At 46.0% G+C, this 18755-nt stretch overlaps 1 protein-coding gene across 1 annotated transcript in view; it reads left to right on the top strand.

Moving 5' to 3' along the window:
- Positions 1-18755, top strand: part of LOC115128523 (protein FAM135B-like) — a 41565-nt gene that overhangs the window by 11344 nt on the left and 11466 nt on the right. Inside the window, exons 3-9 of the mRNA XM_065017784.1 lie at positions 4195-4378; positions 6246-6316; positions 7203-7376; positions 7655-7787; positions 15682-15835; positions 16038-16087; positions 16997-17152. Of these exons, the coding sequence (XP_064873856.1) occupies positions 4195-4378; positions 6246-6316; positions 7203-7376; positions 7655-7787; positions 15682-15835; positions 16038-16087; positions 16997-17152 (922 nt within the window). The remainder of the gene's footprint in view (positions 1-4194; positions 4379-6245; positions 6317-7202; positions 7377-7654; positions 7788-15681; positions 15836-16037; positions 16088-16996; positions 17153-18755) is intronic.

Below are 18755 nucleotides of genomic sequence, written 5' to 3'. Positions count from 1 at the left end.
CTCTGTTTAGTAGTAATAAGCCTTGTTGTTACTGGTGGAGAGTGCTTCCTTCTCTCTCTGTGAGGAACGTCAGGCTGATGAATCTGGCTGAAGTACATGATGCGGTTCCTCCCTTTGTGGCGCATTTACAACTGCACTTTTTGTTGACTTCAGTGGCCGTTACTAAAATGTTAGTGTTGAGAATATATTTTCTCGGTGCGCAAGACCGTTCCAGTAGACCGGGCTGACACACACTGTCATTGTGCTGTACTGTAGTCCCATCAGCATTAGCAGACAGATCTGGTCCCCTGGATAAGCAGGAAGCCATATCCCAGGCGTCTCTGATTTGCTGTAATAAAAAAATCTATTATTAGTACATTATGATTGGAACAGGACACAGTGTGTGTGTGTGTGTGTGTGTGTGTGTGTGTGTGTGTGTGTGTGTGTGTGTGTGTGTGTGTGTGTGTGTGTGTGTGTGTGTGTGTGTGTGTGTGTGTGTGTGTGTGTGTGTGTGTGGGTAAGTGTGTGCATGGTTCGGGCTGCAAAAGCCGTTTATTGTGTTGGTCTAGACCCTGACATTGAGATGTGACACTCAGGCATTTCTTCAGACCCTCCAGCCACCTGGTCCTAGCCTCCTACTGACTGTGATAATCTGGATGTCACTCTGACCTCTGTGGGGAAGTCAGGGAGGGATTGATCAGACCAACGCGACCTGTTGTATGGTGGAGCTTCACAAGGTGCTGTGCAGCATAAAACAGCACAGTATTTTACTGTATCAATTTGTGAAGTACAGAGCAGTATATAATGAGAGGTTGGCTGCATCTTTCACTACCGTATTATTAGATCCAATATATGATTGGATAGGAGAACTGCGTAGAGTGGAGGGCATCAACTTGAACGACTTTGCAGCTTTTAGCCCCCATAATATGTCCAGTCCGTTGTCGATAATGTTTAGTTTATTGTCGATAATATGTTGACTTTCAGCAATAATAGGTTGTAGTGATGATCTCTGCACTGCCAGATGATAACATCAGCAAATCATTTGCTGTAGTGCAGAATATTCATATAGCCTAGCCTAGTATCAGGATTCCCTGCACACACACAGTGCAGCAGTGCCAGAGTATCTGTACACAGTGAATGTCGCTAGCTCCATTGCAGCAATGGAACGTACAGTAACATAACAGTATGTATCCATATTCTAATTGGAGGACTTAGCCGCAGTCCCCTTCCCCATCTCCCTCCCCTCTCCTGCAGCTCCTCCTCTACAAGGTCACGTATTACGGCCAAAAGCCTGGCAGACAGACAGGACAGACAGGGCTCCCAGACATAAATTCACCAGCCAATGACACGCTCCGTTCCAGGCAGCCAGGACAAAGACATTTATCAACCACAAAGACTTGGGAAATGATCCACCCAGAGTACTGTGGGAAATTAAAGTGTTGTGTACTTGACATTTCAAGCAGAGAAATGAAAGGTGTGACGGATTGTCTCGCTTCTGAAGCCCGGCCATTTAATGTCTGTGATTCATACAGACAAACATTGTGGTGTGTTAAGTCAGGATGGTGTTATATGAATTAGCTTAGTATTTACCGTTCTGCTGCCTCCTTACAGTAGCTTAACTATAAAGGTATTATGTCACACAAACAGTAGGAGAATATCTGAGAAAAAGAGAGAGAGAGAGAGAGAGAGAGAGAGAGAGAGAGAGAGAGAGAGATTGAGAGAGAGAGATTGAGAAAGAAAGAGAGAGAGAGATTGAGAGAGAGATTGAGAAAGAAAGAGAGAGAGAGAGAGAGAGAGAGAGAGAGAGAGAAAAAAGAGGGTAGAAGGAGCAAAAGAGAGAGAGAGTGAGATTTCTTATTTATTTTACCTTTATTTTACTAGGCAAGTCAGTTAAGAATAAATTCTTATTTTCAATGACGGCCTAGGAACAGTGGTTAACTGCCTGTTCATGGGCAGAATGACAGATTTGTACCTTGTCAGCTTGGGGATTCGAACTTGCAACATTTCAGTTACTAGTCCAACGCTCTAACCACTAGGATACCCTACCGCCCCGGGGAAGGGGAAGAGAGGGGAAGAGAGAGATACAAGGGCAACCAGTGAAGAACAAACATCATTGTAAATACAACCCATATTTATTTATTTCCCCTTTTGTACTTTAACTATTTGCACATGGTTAAAACACTGTATATAGACATATGACATTCAAAATGATTTTATTATTCTGGTACTTGTGCGAGTGTTTATTTCACTTTTGCTTATCCTTTGAACTTGCTTTGGCCATGTAAACATATGTTTCCCATGGCAATGAAGCCCCTTGAGTTGAATTGAATGATATTGAATGGAGTTGAGAGAGAAAAGAAAGCGATAGTGAGTGTATGTGCAGCAGTGAGCCGGTCACCTTCCGTCTCCTTCCGGAGACACCTGAAACCCCACCTCTTTAAGGAATACCTAGGATAGGATAAAGTAATCCTTCTCACCCCCCCCCCTTAAAAGATTTAGATGCACTATTGTAAGTGGCTGTTCCACTGGATGTCATAAGGTGAACGCACCAATTTGTAAGTCGCTCTGGATAAGAGCGTCTGCTAAATGACTTAAATGTAAATGTAAATGTAATGCAGAGGCACAGTGGTTGAAGGCTTAACGTTGGAGGGTCTAAACACTGGGGAAACTCCCTGTAACTCCTGTATGTTGCTTTAGAACATGAGCCCTTTGATTGCGTACACGAGTAATTGCGTTCCTTTAAATCACATGTAGTGCCAGAACGTGTAAACGATGTACAGTATTTTGATTGATAACTTGATTAGTACCTCATTATCACAAGGAGGAGTCTCAGTGAAGCCTCGTTAATGCCTTGCTAGTTCCTCTCCCTCTATCCCTGTAGAGCAGAACTAGAGATGCTGTGTTTTTAGATTGGCCGGGAGCACTGAGCATTCACCCTCATTACAACTCTGTTGACAAACGGACTGTTCCTCTGTAACAGCCAGGCTATGATTGGTTTGGAATTAAATAAGACTATTTGCGCTTGCAGTGTCACATCATGCTGCCAAAACACAACATTCTTTCACTAAATCTAAATGTTGTACAAAATAGCCTGCCACTCGTGCTGGTTGAAGCGACTGTTCTTTCTGGAGAGGGCTGCCGAGAGAGGGAGAGAAGGGGAGAACAGGGAGAAGAAACAGAGAAACCGAGGCAGAGAGAGAGAGAGAAAGAGAGGAGGGGGTGTAGAGTGCATGTCGAGGTAGATAAAAGGAGAGCACCTCAGTGGGATGCTTCCTTCAAAGGCCTATCACAGCTGCACATCCAGCAGCCGGATGCAGACAGCTGCTCCCTCACATCTACTTTTCAGGAACAAGCAGAAAACACCACTGACTAAATAGAGATGTAATGGAAAACCATTTATTTTGATACCCAGAGAAATGTCAGATTGTATATTTATCCATTCAGCTATGTAATAGTCACTGCTTCTGAGTCTCAGTTACAGTATGTGGAGGACATGAAATGAAAGTGATGGGAAAGTTGATGTGTTTGTCATGTATGATGATGATCAGGGACGCCTCGAGGCTTTGGGGGCCCGAAGCCAGATCTGGTCGGGGGACCCCACCACTTTGCGGGCAAAACCTTTTAAATTATTTTCCTGCAATTTTGCCATGGGGCAGAGAGAGCATTTTGCAGTTTTAATTAAAACTAATGTCATGCAATTCAACTAATTTTGCCATGGGCAGAGAGAGCATTTTGCAGTTTTAATTAAAACTAATGTCATGCCATTCTACTAATTTTGCCATGGGCAGAGGGAGCATTTTGCAGTTTTAAAAGCTAGTTCCCAGCAATTTTGCCATGACTTAAACCAGGTTCATGTGATATCTGAGTGAGAGTGACTAATAAAATCAATGTGGGCTCCCAGGGGCTCAGGGCCCCTGGGCACGTGCCTTGCTTGCCCGGTAAGTAATTCAGTAATTCAGCCCTGATTACTACAAGGTTTAGATAGCTGGCTGGACTAACTTACCTAGCAATCTATAGAATGTTAGCTGACATGGATTAAGTGAGTGACTGTCAGTGACTGACATAACAAGATAAAAAGTGCTGATGTACAACTACATGTCAAATTTGCACCTTGTGTATTCCACTATTCTAACTCCCAACAGTAAATTGAGACCCCCAGCTGACTCTCAAAAAACATAGCACCTCGTCTGCGTATCGGCAGACGATGACGACGAGGGTACCTGATGATGCTCTCAACCCCCCAGGTGACTGTAGTTTCAGCTCTGCGGGGGTCCATGATGGGGTCCATGAGGACACTATGGTGTTCAGTCGGATCTTCCAGATCCTCTACCGGAACGAAGAGGTCAACATCGATGACCGCATGCTCTTCAAGGTCCACCTATTGCTGGATGGGGAGAGGGTGAGACACACACACACACACACACAATCACACACACACACACACACACACACACACACACACACACACACACACACACACACAAGCACACAAGCACACACACACACACACACACACACACACACTAGCTCAATTTAACCCCTTTAAACAGTTTATTTCCAAAATGCTATATCCAATCAATTTTTCACATTTGTGTTTTTTCCTGAGAAATGATACCTTATTGGTACCTTCATACCTTCATATATATTTAATCTGTTTTAATATAAGCCTGTAACTTAACAAAATGTGGAATCAGTATCAATACTTTCCAAATGCACTGTACAGGTATCTTACCTACAATCTAACCTACAGAGTCAGAATGTGACTGTTAGAATCATCAGCTTATTGGCTACATGGCAGGTCAACTCATCTAATTTATTTATTTTAATGTCGGTTACCTACCTTTGATGTCTCCTAAATTTAGATTTTTTTCATTAAATGTATGACACATTATTTATGCAAAGGTGGTGAGAGAGAGGCTGTCGGCTGGAACGTCGATCAGATTTCAGACATCCCCTTTTCTCTCTCTGTCTATCGCTCTCTCTTACTCCCTTTTTCCCTCTCCCCTTCTACCCCCGCTCTCTCTCTCCCTCCCTCTCATTCCTCTCTTTCCCCTCTCTCTCTTTTCCCCCCTCTCTCTCTCTTTCCCCCCTCTCTCCCTCTCCCCCTCTCCTCCACCTCTCTCACACTCATTCTCTATCTCTTTGTCTCTCTCTCTCCTTCCCTCTTCTTCCCTCACTCTGATAAGAAGGACAAAATATAACTCGATTTCCCCAGTGTGTGTGTTTATCCAATCAGAATTTCAATAGGATTTGACAATGCTGTTTGTTCTGCTACACAGGGCATGTTGTGTATTTGTGTGTGTGTTTGTGTGTGTGTGTGTGTGTGTGTGTGTGTGTGTGTGTGTGTGTGTGTGTGTGTGTGTGTGTGTGTGTGTGTGTGTGTGTGTGTGTGTGTGTGTGTGTGTGTGTGTGTGTGTGTGTGTGTGTGAAGAGAGTGAGATGAGAGTGAGAGGGAGGGAGGTAGCCAGAGAAAGAAGAGAGAGAGCACGAGAGAGAGGAGAGAGAGACAGGGAGAGATAGAGGAGAGAGAGAGCAAGAGAGAGGAGAAAAAGCGGGAGAGAGAGGAGAGAGAGAGTGAGAGAGAGAGGAGAGATAGAGAGAGTAAGCTAGAGGAGAGAGTGGGAGGGAGAGGAGAGAATGAGAGAGGAGAGAGTGTGAGAGAGGAGAGACAGAGGAGAGAGAGAGGGAGAGAGAGAGAAAGAGAGAGGGTGAGAGAGAGGAGAGAGAGATGTGAGAGATAGTGTAGAGAGAGAGAGTGAGAGAAGAGAGAGAGGGGAGAGAGAGAGGAGAGAGAGGAGAGAGTGGGAGAGAGAGAAGTAGGATGTGTGAAAATAAATGAGAGATACAGTAGGGAGAGATACAGTAGGGAGAGATACAGTAGGGAGAGATTTCTTCCAAATGATTGTTAATTTCTCTCAACGACGTACTCTTTAGTAGTGTATGGCTTTGTTGTTTTCCACTGCTTTATTCAAATAGGGTTAAATTGATTACCCCAAATCCAACTACCTGCCTTTTACCTTCATAATGATAGGAACCATACTGTTCAGTCTACAGCGTAACCAGACAGAAGACACAGTAGAGATACTAATGCCAACACTATACACACATTAACAGCTGCTCATGGTTTAACGTCTCACGATAGTGTTGTTACACTGGTATTGTTTTACACCATTTCTTTTCTATACCCATTGAATTTCATTGCTGATTTGTCTAATTCTAGTTGATCCAGTCTTGTTGATATTGTGACTGTGTTTCTGTTCTCACAGGTGGAAGAGGCTCTGAGTGAAGTGGACTTTCAGTTGAAGCTGGATCTTCACTTCACAGACAAGGAGCAACAGTACGTTTAACACTCGGCTACATACTCCCTTTTCTCTGGCACTTTTCTTTTCACCTTCTCCCCATCTCTCCTCCTTTCCCCCCTCCCCTATCTGTCCTGTCGGTTGTGAGAGGCCCTCAGTTAGTAGTGCTGAGGCCCAGGTCTTAATGATGTCCTGCCAGTGAAAAGCCTCTGGCTCTAACAGACTGGCAGACTGCACTGTCAGGAAAAAACACTAGTCAATTAAAAACACTACTTTACCCACGTCTCTGTGCAGACTTGCATGTGTTGTGCATGCGTGTGCACATTTGTATGAGTGTGACTCTGTGCACGTGTGCATTTGTCTGTCTGTCTGTGTGTGTGTGTGTGTGTGTGTGCGTGTGCGTGTGTGTGTGTGTGTGTGTGTAATAAAGGATGAGTTACTGTTGAATGCTGTCACTCCAACGTCCAACGTTTGCGTGTTTGTGCTGTGGCTCTGCTCAGTAGCTCGACAGTTACTGTAGGCCACCGACAGGTGATAGATGACTTGTAATGTGTCCTGGAGGGCTCATTAAACATCCCATTTGGAGCGCGTACAACTTCTCAGACTTTGCTGCTCAGAACTTGTGCCAATCGGAGTCACCCGGTGTTAGTGTGTGAAGAGTATTACCATGTTCAAGTTTCAACGTTATTGCCCCAGAGGGAGATTCATTTGTTCACCACACCGGTGTGCTTTCTTGAAATGTCTATTGTCCTAGCTGGATGATAACCCATTACATGATGTCCTTTAAACGGGTAATAGTTTGCACAATGCATTTTAAACTGGCATTCACTGTCTTTGGCATGATGTTGTAACTGTATACTGTTCTGGCATGGCCTCTCTCTGCTGTTCTCAGGCGGGGTTAGATGCTAACTGTGTTGTCTCTAGGTTAGGGGACATCGTGACAGTCCCAGTCATCAGCAGTAGAACCCTGGGTCTCCACTTCCACCCCAGGAGCGGTCTCCACCACCATGTACCTGTCATGTTCGACTACTTCCACCTGTCCGTCGTCTCTGTCTCCATACACGCATCCTTGGTGGCCTTGCATCAACCACTCATCAGGTAACGCTGCGTGTGTGTCTTTGTGTGTGTACATGTCACACTGATGCTCACTTCGTAGCTCTCACACCACGTATCTCCTCTCCTGTTAGAATGGGTTTAGTTTGGCAACCTGCTCTGAGAGTGCATCCACTGGCCTGCTGCTTGAATAAGTTGTTTTTCAAACACTTGATGAATCCACTTGGCAAAATCTTAACCTGAATGTTCAGCTATTTTCCCTGATTCCACCAGAACTGAATTACATAATGACTAACTGCTCTTCTCTCTCGCTCTCTCCATAGTTTTGCCCATACAGGGAAGGGTTCCTGGCTGGGAAAGGGCTCCCCAGAGAACGGTACTGACCCGTCAGCCATGGGGGTGTCCATGGAGAACCTGATGTTCGGGGCTGGATACTGCAAACCTGTCATCACAGAGGTACAGTCAAATCAAGTCAGTGCACGAGTACAAGGTTTCTCAATAAACCTTACAGAGGACAGTTACTGGTCAACACAAACAAGCCTAGTCCTTGACTTAAAGTAATGCTCAAATGGCAATCTGAATATGGGAAAGTGGCCCACAGAGTTCACACTGAAGATGAGAGAGCCAAGAGACAGAAGAACAGAATCAAAGCTGTCTTTCTCTGTCGCTCCCTCCCTCCACTATTGTAAGGACAGGTCATCAGTCAGGTCCCTCTAGAAGTATTAGAGACAGTGAGGCTGGACACTGAGGCTGCGTCCCTATTAATGTCTCATTAACCCACGTGGCCAGACCAGGCTCGCAGGACACTGAGGCTGCGTCCCTATTAATGTCTCATTATCCCACGTGGCCAGACCAGGCTCGCAGGACACTGAGGCTGCGTCCCTATTAATGTCTCATTATCCCACGTGGCCAGACCAGGCTCGCAGGACACTGAGGCTGCGTCCCTATTAATGTCTCATTAACCCACGTGGCCAGACCAGGCTCGCAGGACACTGAGGCTGCGTCCCTATTAATGTCTCATTATCCCACGTGGCCAGACCAGGCTCACAGGACACTGAGGCTGCGTCCCTATTAATGTCTCATTAACCCACGTGGCCAGACCAGGCTCGCAGGACACTGAGGCTGCGTCCCTATTAATGTCTCATTATCCCACGTGGCCAGACCAGGCTCGCAGGACACTGAGGCTGCGTCCCTATTAATGTCTCATTATCCCACGTGGCCAGACCAGGCTCGCAGGACACTGAGGCTGCGTCCCTATTAATGTCTCATTAACCCACGTGGCCAGACCAGGCTCGCAGGACACCGAGGCTGCATTTAAAGAACACCTTATTCCTTATATAGTGCTCTACTTTGGACCGGAACCCAAGATGCTGTTCAAAAGCAGTGCATTTTGGGGGTTCCTTTTCGGACGCAGCCCGAGGCTAGCAGGACACTGAGACCGGCTGAGCGACTGTGGCCTGGCGTCTGGAGGAGAAACGACAGCAGCACTCAGTCACAGGAGGTTGGTGGCACCTTCATTGGGGAGGATGAGCTCGTGTTCGTGGCCGGAGTGCAATCAGTGGAATGGTATCAAACAGATCAAACGCATGGTTTCCATGGTTTCCAGGTGTGTGTGTGAGGGTGTGTGTTTGAGGTGTGTGTGTGTGTTTGTATGAGGTCTGTATAAAGTGTGTGTGTGAGGCTGTGTGTTTGAGGTATGTGTGTGTTTGTATGAGGTCTGTGTAAAGCGTGTGTTTGAGGTGTGTGTGTGTGTTTGTATGAGGTCTGTGTAAAGTGTGTGTGTGAGGGTGTGTGTTTGAGGTGTGTGTGTGTTTTTTATGAGGTCTGTGTAAAGTGTGTGTGTGAGGGTGTGTGTTTGAGGTAAGTGTGTGTTTGTATGAGGTCTGTGTAAAGCGTGTGTTTGAGGTGTGTGTGTGTTTGTATGAGGTCTGTGTAAAGTGTGTGTGTGAGGGTGTGTGTGTGTTTGTGTTTGTATGAGGTCTGTGTAAAGCGTGTGTTTGAGGTGTGTGTTTGTTTGTATGAGGTCTGTGTAAAGTGTGTGTGTGAGGGTGTGTGTTTGAGGTGTGTGTGTGTTTGTATGAGGTCTGTGTAAAGTGTGTGTGTGAGGGTGTGTGTTTGAGGTATGTGTGTGTTTGTATGAGGTCTGTGTAAAGCGTGTGTTTGAGGTGTGTGTGTGTTTGTATGAGGTCTGTGTAAAGCGTGTGTTTGAGGTGTGTGTGTGTGTTTGTATGAGGTCTGTGTAAAGTGTGTGTTTGAGGTGTGTGTGTGTGTGTTTGAGGTGTGTGTGTGTTTGTATGAGGTCTGTGTAAAGTGTGTGTTTGTATGAGGTCTGTGTAAAGTGTGTGAGTGATAACGGTATGGTTGTCCTCCTCCGGCAGAGCAGCTACTTTTCACTAGTCTTATCCGGCGTAGGTCGCTACTGTGATTGCAAAAGCTGTTGCTCACACCAACATGTGCCTCATACACACACCTACATCCAGCCCTTTGGCCCTGTGGACAGATGTCACAGACTGAGCACTAAATCTTAATGAGAGCTGGGTTGCCCCCCTCATAGCCCCTCCTCTCGGTTTGGCCCCCTTGTTCATGGGTTACACACACACCGGGCTCGTCCCCCCTGTTCATGGGTTTTATACAGCGCCTCCAACAGGGAACTTTAATAAGCACTGCATTTAGCCGGGCGGGGGGCGGTGTTTGATCCCCGTAATGAGAACTCCTCCAACTGCCACGTAGCTTACCTGCAGGAGAAATGTGTACAGAGCACCGTGTGAGTGTGTGTGCATGCGTGTGTGTGAGTGCCATCCTTCTCTCCCTTTCTCCTCTCTTCAAACCCCGTATTTATGTACGGCTCTCTACCTGGAGGGTATAAGCACATTTTCAGCACTACCCTATTTATACTGCCACAGCTTTTCCACACTCTTTCTTTGTTCATTATTAAGAGTGTTGTTATTGCACCATCTGGACACGTGTCGTTGGAAAATTGTGTTGATGTCAGCTGAATTATAGTGGTGCTGCCTTTTGTGGTGGGCAGAACATGGATGTGGACTTTCTTTACATCGTTCACATTTCCTCATTGGTATAAAAATGTGTATCTCAGAAATATCAGAGGCGATATAGATTTTCTGAGGGAGATACTCATCTTGGACCCTCGTGGGGTGGTTGAGAATGTCAGGTACCAATGCAAGAGCAAGAGGCAGGATACCTTCAGATACTGAAAGCACACAGTCTCAGTCCTTTTCGAGAGAGAGACCTGTCCTGATATTTTTACCAGCCTGTCTGCCTGACAAGCTGCTGGCTTGTCCCATGTTCCTGTTGTATGTAGATGTATAGTGAGCCATAGAAATATAATTACTAGAGCAGGAATTCCCATTCATGTCATTGTTTTGTAACTCTGAGTTCTATTTCTGTCGGAGCAGATGGACCCCCTGTAACTACGTACTGCACTGCAGCAGCCATCAGATCCAGCGTGTAACCTGTGTACTCAGCCTTGTGCTCCTGTAACAGACGGTCAGCTTTGCATGTGGCTGCTGCTGACAATTAGGACTTAAGAAGACTGTAATACAGTATCCAAAGAAGGTTACTTCGCATAAGAAATATACTGTATTTACACAAAGATTGCCTCGGCCCCTCTTGCTTGGTAAGCTACTCTGGCACCCCAAGCCCCCTGGTAGATATACACTACACAAGGCAGACTTCCTCTCTGGGTGGAACGCAATGACGATGTGGACAAAAGTTTGCTCCCAAAAATCTGATTCCGCCCATGCACATGCTCAGATGTTGATCGATGGAGTGAAGTGTGTTGAGACTCTTAGACTTGTCAGTGAGGAAAAAAAGAGAGTTTTGCTTTGTGGGGGAGGGGATAATGACTGCTTTGTGGGGAGGGGGATAATGACTGCTTGGGGGGGATATTGACTGCTTTGTGGGGGAGGGGGATAAGGACTGCTTTGTGGGGGAGGGGGATAATGACTGCTTTGTGGGGGAGGGGGATAATGACTGCGTTCATAGTGACAGAAATAGCTATTTTTCATTTTTACCCCTGGAGGTGTTCCATGTCACAACCCCCATATCCCAGTATGCCACTATAAAGGTCAAAGGAACTATGAAAGTAAACATACAGATGTTCCTTCCTGGTTGTGGAGGATCCAGAAGTATTATCTGTTATTACAGAGCAGAGTAGAGCTATGATGATAGAGCACTGCGCTTTACTGCCCCAAGGTAAATTATAGTGCACACACACATACAACAGTATTACATGCCTTTAAAACTCACACACATACACCAGTATTACATGCCTTTAAAACTCACACACATACACCAGTATTACATGCCTTTAAAACTCACACACATACACCAGTATTACATGCCTTTAAAACTCACACACATACACCAGTATTACATGCCTTTAAAACTCACACACATACACCAGTATTACATGCCTTTAAAACTCACACACATACACCAGTATTACATGCCTTTAAAACTCACACACATACACCAGTATTACATGCCTTTAAAACTCACACACATACACCAGTATTGCATGCCTTTAAAACTCACACACATACAACAGTATTACATGCCTTTAAAACTCACACACATACACCAGTATTGCATGCCTTTAAAACTCACACACATACACCAGTATTACATGCCTTTAAAACTCACACACATACACAGGCATTATCCAAACATACACCATCATTATATATCTTTAAAACAAAACTGCCAAAGCAGCCAGAACAGCCAGCCAGTCACAGGAAGATGGACCCTGTCCAGAAAACAGTGACAGAGGCCAGGCGCTGGCATCCCAAGGGGCTGGGGCCTGTGTGTTTTGAGACTGGTTCAGTGTCAGAGGTGAAAGTGCTGTGGGTTTGCGGTTAGAGAGCCACCTGCTGGTGAGAAATAGGAATTACTACTAATAAATACTTTCCTTAAAATGGTAGTACAGTAACATTGATGAACAGATTGGCTAAACTTTCAATCCATTACCTTCCCAGTCTAATATATGTTGTATGAAACATCACCAGTGATTGTTACTGATGTCTGGGTAGTTGGTGGTTACTGGGTAGTGTGAGGTTAGTTAGTTCTTGTCCACAGGACATGTTAAATGTCATACAACTACTGTAGGGTCACGTCTTCTATATCTTCCAGTACCACGTCCACATCAATGTTGTTTTACTACCGGGTACCAAGCTATGTTTAGGAGCTGCTTGAGTCCAAAACCTCCTGTGGTGACTGAGACTTTACACGTTGGTGTTAACTCACTAGACAAGGTCCTAAATAAAGTCCTGTTCCAGACCAAGATCAATGGCAAGGCTACACAGAGGGAGCTCATTGGTTCCTACTGGGGAGGCCGTAGAGTCCCAGTATGTGGACTTGGCCGTCGTTAAAGCAGCTCATTATCGTTTGACCTAGATGGAGTAACATATCTCTTTTGTTCCTGGTCTCTTCCCCTTGTCTCTCCGTCTCTCCTGTCTCCCATGTGTCTCTCCGTCTCTCCTGTCTCCCATGTGTCTCTCCGTCTCTCCTGTCTCCCATGTGTCTCTCCGTCTCTCCTGTCTCCCATGTGTCTCTCCTCTCTCTTCCCCTTGTCTCTCCGTCTCTCCTGTCTCCCATGTGTCTCTCCGTCTCTCCTGTCTCCCATGTGTCTCTCCGTCTCTCCTGTCTCCCATGTGTCTCTCCTCTCTCTTCCCCTTGTCTCTCCGTCTCTCCTGTCTCCCATGTGTCTCTCCTCTCTCTTCCCCTTGTCTCTCCGTCTCTCCTGTCTCCCATGTGTCTCTCCGTCTCTCCTGTCTCCCATGTGTCTCTCCGTCTCTCCTGTCTCCCATGTGTCTCTCCGTCTCTCCTGTCTCCCATGTGTCTCTCCTCTCTCTTCCCCTTGTCTCTCCGTCTCTCCTGTCTCCCATGTGTCTCTCCTGTCTCCCATGTGTCTCTCCGTCTCTCCTGTCTCCCATGTGTCTCTCCTGTCTCTCCTGTCTCCCATGTGTCTCTCCGTCTCTCCTGTCTCCCATGTGTCTCTCCGTCTCTCCTGTCTCCCATGTGTCTCTCCTCTCTCTTCCCCTTGTCTCTCCGTCTCTCCTGTCTCCCATGTGTCTCTCCGTCTCTCCTGTCTCCCATGTGTCTCTTCGTCTCTCCTGTCTCCCATGTGTCTCTCCGTCTCTCCTGTCTCCCATGTGTCTCTCCGTCTCTCCTGTCTCCCATGTGTCTCTCCGTCTCTCCTGTCTCCTATGTGTCTCTCCTGTCTCCCATGTGTCTCTCCGTCTCTCCTGTCTCCCATGTGTCTCTCCTGTCTCTCCTGTCTCCCATGTGTCTCTCCGTCTCTCCTGTCTCCCATGTGTCTCTCCTGTCTCCCATGTGTCTCTCCTGTCTCCCATGTGTCTCTCCATCTCTCCTGTCTCCCATGTGTCTCTCCGTCTCTCCTGTCTCCCATGTGTCTCTATGTCTCTCCTGTCTCCCATGTGTCTCTCCTGTCTCCCATGTGTCTCTCCGTCTCTCCTGTCTCCCATGTGTCTCTCCTGTCTCCCATGTGTCTCTCCGTCTCTCCTGTCTCCCATGTGTCTCTCCTGTCTCCCATGTGTCTCTCCTGTCTCCCATGTGTCTCTCCGTCTCTCCTGTCTTCCATGTGTCTCTCCTGTCTCTCCTGTCTCCCATGTGTCTCTCCGTCTCTCCTGTCTCCCATGTGTCTCTCCATCTCTCCTGTCTCCCATGTGTCTCTCCTGTCTCCCATGTGTCTCTCCTCTCTCTTCCCCTTGTCTCTCCGTCTCTCCTGTCTCCCATGTGTCTCTCCTGTCTCCCATGTGTCTCTCCGTCTCTCCTGTCTCCCATGTGTCTCTCCGTCTCTCCTGTCTCCCATGTGTCTCTCCCCTCTTCCATGTGTTTATCCTCTCTCTTCCCCTGTCTCTCTCTCTCTCCTGTCTCCCATGTGTCTCTCCTGTCTCCCATGTGTCTCTCCTGTCTCCCATGTGTCTCTCCCCTCTTCCATGTGTTTATCCTCTCTCTTCCCCTGTCTCTCTGTCTCTCCTGTCTCCCATGTGTCTCTCCCCTCTTCCATGTGTTTATCCTCTCTTTTCCCCTTGTCTCTCCTTCTCTCCTCTCTCTTCCCCTGTCGCTCTGTCTCTCCTGTCTCCCATGTGTCTCTCTGTCTCTCCTGTCTCCCATGTGTCTCTCCTGTCTCCCATGTGTCTCTCCTGTCTCCCATGTGTCTCTCCTGTCTTCCTGTGTCTCTCCTGTCTCCCATGTGTCTCTCCTGTCTCCCATGTGTCTCTCCTGTCTCCCATGTGTCTCTCCTGTCTCCCATGTGTCTCTCCTGTCTCCCATGTGTCTCTCCTGTCTCCCATGTGTCTCTCCTGTCTCCCATGTGTCTCTCCGTCTCTCCTGTCTCCCATGTGTCTCTCCGTCTCTCCTGTCTCCCATGTGTCTCTACGTCTCTCCTGTCTCCCATGTGTCTCTCCTGTCTCCCATGTGTCTCTCCGTCTCTCCTGTCTCCCATGTGTCTCTCCTGTCTCCCATGTGTATCTCCGTCTCTCCTGTCTCCCATGTGTCTCTCCTGTCTCCCATGTGTCTCTCCGTCTCTCATGTGTCTCTCCGTCTCTCCTGTCTCCCATGTGTCTCTCCTGTCTCCCATGTGTCTCTCCGTCTCTCCTGTCTCCCATGTGTCTCTCCGTCTTTCCTGTCTCCCATGTGTCTCTCCTGTCTCCCATGTGTCTCTCCTCTCTCTTCCCCTTGTCTCTCCGTCTCTCCTGTCTCCCATGTGTCTCTCCTGTCTTCCTTTGTCTCTCCTGTCTCCCATGTGTCTCTCCCCTCTTCCATGTGTTTATCCTCTCTCTTCCCCTGTCTCTCTGTCTCTCCTGTCTCCCATATGTCTCTCCCCTCTTCCATGTGTTTATCCTCTCTTTTCCCCTTGTCTCTCCGTCTCTCCTCTCTCTTCCCCTGTCTCTCTGTCTCTCCTGTCTCCCATGTGTCTCTCTGTCTCTCCTGTCTCCCATGTGTCTCTCCTGTCTCCCATGTGTCTCTCCTGTCTCCCATGTGTCTCTCCTGTCTCCCATGTGTCTCTCCTGTCTCCCATGTGTCTCTCCTGTCTCCCATGTGTCTCTCCTGTCTCCCATGTGTTATCCTCTCTCTTCTCCTTGTCTCTCCGTCTCTCCTGTCTCCCATGTGTCTCTCCCCTCTTCCATGTGTTTATCCTCTCTCTTCCCCTGTCTCTCTGTCTCTCCTGTCTCCCATGTGTCTCTCCTGTCTCCCATGTGTCTCTCCTGTCTCCCATGTGTCTCTCCTGTCTCCCATGTGTCTCTCCCCTCTTCCATGTGTTTATCCTCTCTCTTCTCCTCCTCTCCTTCTTCCCTCTTCCCCCCAGGGGAGTTTCTACGTCCCCAGTGAGAACTGTTTACAGAGAGCTCACACATGGCATGGTAGACTCTGTCGCCTCCTACTGGTGGTACACAGAGGCCTACGTTCCTACTACACCACTGTGATGAAGGAGATACCACAGCTGGACCAGGTGGACATAGGTGAGGCATCAACATGTTACAATAGCATTTCCTCGTTATTTAGCTATGTCAATTGTGGCAATCAATCAAGTCAATCATTTATTGTTCAATTGTATTTTTTAAATATTTTTGTTTTTACAGTGGGTTTACTTCATACGGTGTAAGACTGAGTAGAGCCACACTTTGCTGTAATAATCTCTTTCTCTTGTCTTTCTCTCCACAGACGAGCTTCCTGTGGAAGAAACACTAAATCTGCTCAGAACAGAATTACAGGTAGGTGGGTGTATGAGACATACAGTACCGATTAAAACCAAGATCAGTATCCACATTTATATTAGCTATGTTCTGTTTCCTCTCCAACTAGTATTTCCATAAAACAATTCCATTATTAAAGTGTTTCACTTTATCAACATACAGGTAACTGCCAAAATAAAGGAGACACCAACACAACAGAGCATCTTAATAGAGTGTTGGATCTCCACAAGCCAGAACAGCTTCAATGCACCTCGGCATAGATTCTACAAGTGTCTGGAACTCTATTGGAGGGATTGCCACACCATTCTTCAATGAGAAATGACCCAATTTGGTGTTTTGTAGATGGTGGTAGGAAACACTGTCACAGGCCCCACTCTAGAATCGCCAACAAGTGTTCAATTGAGTTGAGATCTGGTGACTGAGCCCGCCATGGCATATGATTTACACCGTTTTCATAATAATCAAACCATTCAGTGACCACTCGTGCCCTGTGGAGGGGGGGCATTGTCATCCTATGAGGGCAAAGCCACGCCAGCCAAAATAATGGCCTGCCAAGAATTTTTATACATGATCTTAAACATGATGGGATATTAATTGTTTAATGAACTCAGGAATCACATCTGTATGGAAGCACCTGCTTTGAATATACTTATCTATTTATTCAAGTGTTTCCATTATTTTGGCAGTTACCTGTACTTTTACTATATACAGTATCTAAGATACCATAAATGAATTGAGCATATAAAGAGATACTATCTGTATCCACTCTCTCCTCCATTAGAAGGCAGCAGAACATATCAGTAGACCTGACACAGCTCTGCTCTACCTAACCTGCCCTTTGACCTCTAACCAGCCTCTATCCCCTCTAACCAGCACCACACGCTGACCCTAACCCTCGTCTGTCTCCTCTCTCCTTTCCTTCTCTAGCTGCAGGAGGGGCATGAGAAAGTAGCAGAACAGATCTGTAGAGACCTGACCCAACTCTGCTCCCAACTGTCGGCCCTGTGGACACGCTTCCTGGAGGCTGCCGTTCCCAACACACATATCCTGTCCCACCTGGCCCAGGAACACCACACACTCAGGGTGAGCCCTAACCCCTGACCTCCAACCCCTGACCTCCTCAGGAACATCACACATATACATTCTATCTAATCTATTTTAAAGCCGATGTCTTGAACTCTCCAAAGCCCACTATTCTGATTAGGTTTTGTGTGTCAGATTGCGTAAGAGTATTACTGCCAGGTAAAATACACCAACTTAGTCCCTATAGACCTCTATGCCTTGAATAGACATTATATCTGAGAATCCCAAATGTAATTTCCATCTAATCATTGGAATGATTCATATTAATGTAAACTGTCTCTCACAGTGTTCGTTTCAGATCTCCTGTCTGTCTGTCTGTCTGTCTGTCTGTCTGTCTGTCTGTGAATCATAATGAACACAGTATGTCTCCATGTTAGTTTACCCTCAGTGGTTAGTTTCATGCTTCCACCCACAGGATGGGTGTGATTTCAATAAACATTTATTCTGTATTTATCCTGATGTTTCTGACTCTCTGTCTCTGTCACGCTCTGACTTTATAAACAGAAGACAGGTTTAGTTCAGTGGGGATTATTCTTTTTCTGATAATGCATGGTATCAAAGTCAACATGGTATTGAAACTGTTCAAATAAATGACATTTGCAAAATGCCAGAAGTCAAACATAATTGAACACTTTATTTAACATGAATTATTTACCATATTTATCGTTCATACATATAACTGCCAAAGTAAAGAACACACCGACATAAAGTGTGTTAATAGGGCGTTGAGCCACCAGAAACCTCCAGAACAGCTTCAATGCACCTCGGCATAGATTCTACAAGTGTCTGGAACTCTATTGGAGGGATGCTAAACCATTCAACCTTTCAACTGGGTTGAGATCTGGAGCCTCATTTATAACCGTTCAGTAAATTTCACACTAAATATCTGTGCCATTTCTAAAAAATGATTTGTAGTCTAAAAATATTTTGATCAATAAACTTGACATATGCCATACATAGCATGTTTCCCATTATAAATCAGACCTGTCGCAAACTTTGCCCGCATTCTGCAAGATTGAAAAGTAGGTAACGACCCACACTTCTATGCAAAGGATGAATTGTTATTCAATATTTTGTTCATCAATAGAGTATTGTGTTTCTATGTCCTGCCTTGGTATTGGCTCTGAGATTAAATAGGCTTATGATGTCACTCTCCTATCGCACAGCAAACCTGTAGCCTATGCATACTGTCAAATATTTTACATGAATTACTGGTCTATTTACTGTGTTGGCAGAATGTACGTTTTATTTTGTAGTAATTTTTACTGTATTTGGCAAAGGACTGTGACAGTTTCTGAAAGAGAGAACATTTGAATTCAACAATGTTTTGCAACAACTTTTCGCCCAAACTGAACATGCTGTCAATGCTACTACTAAAAACGAATTACAGTGGGCTACATACAGTAGTAGCATACAGTGCCTTCGGAAAGTATTCAGACCCCTTGACTTTTTCCACAATTTGTTACGTTACAGCTTTATTCTAAAATGTATTAAATAGTATTTTCCCCGTCAATAATCTACACACAATAGCCCATAATGACAAATCAAAAACACGTTTTTAGAAATGTTTGCAAACTCTAGAGCACTGTCAGAGTGACCATCG

The sequence above is a fragment of the Oncorhynchus nerka genome, linkage group LG4, assembly GCF_034236695.1.
Source record: "Oncorhynchus nerka isolate Pitt River linkage group LG4, Oner_Uvic_2.0, whole genome shotgun sequence".
NCBI lineage: Eukaryota > Metazoa > Chordata > Actinopteri > Salmoniformes > Salmonidae > Oncorhynchus > Oncorhynchus nerka.
Note: the sequence above shows the minus strand (reverse complement) of the source record. Positions and strands in the feature narration are given on the sequence as shown.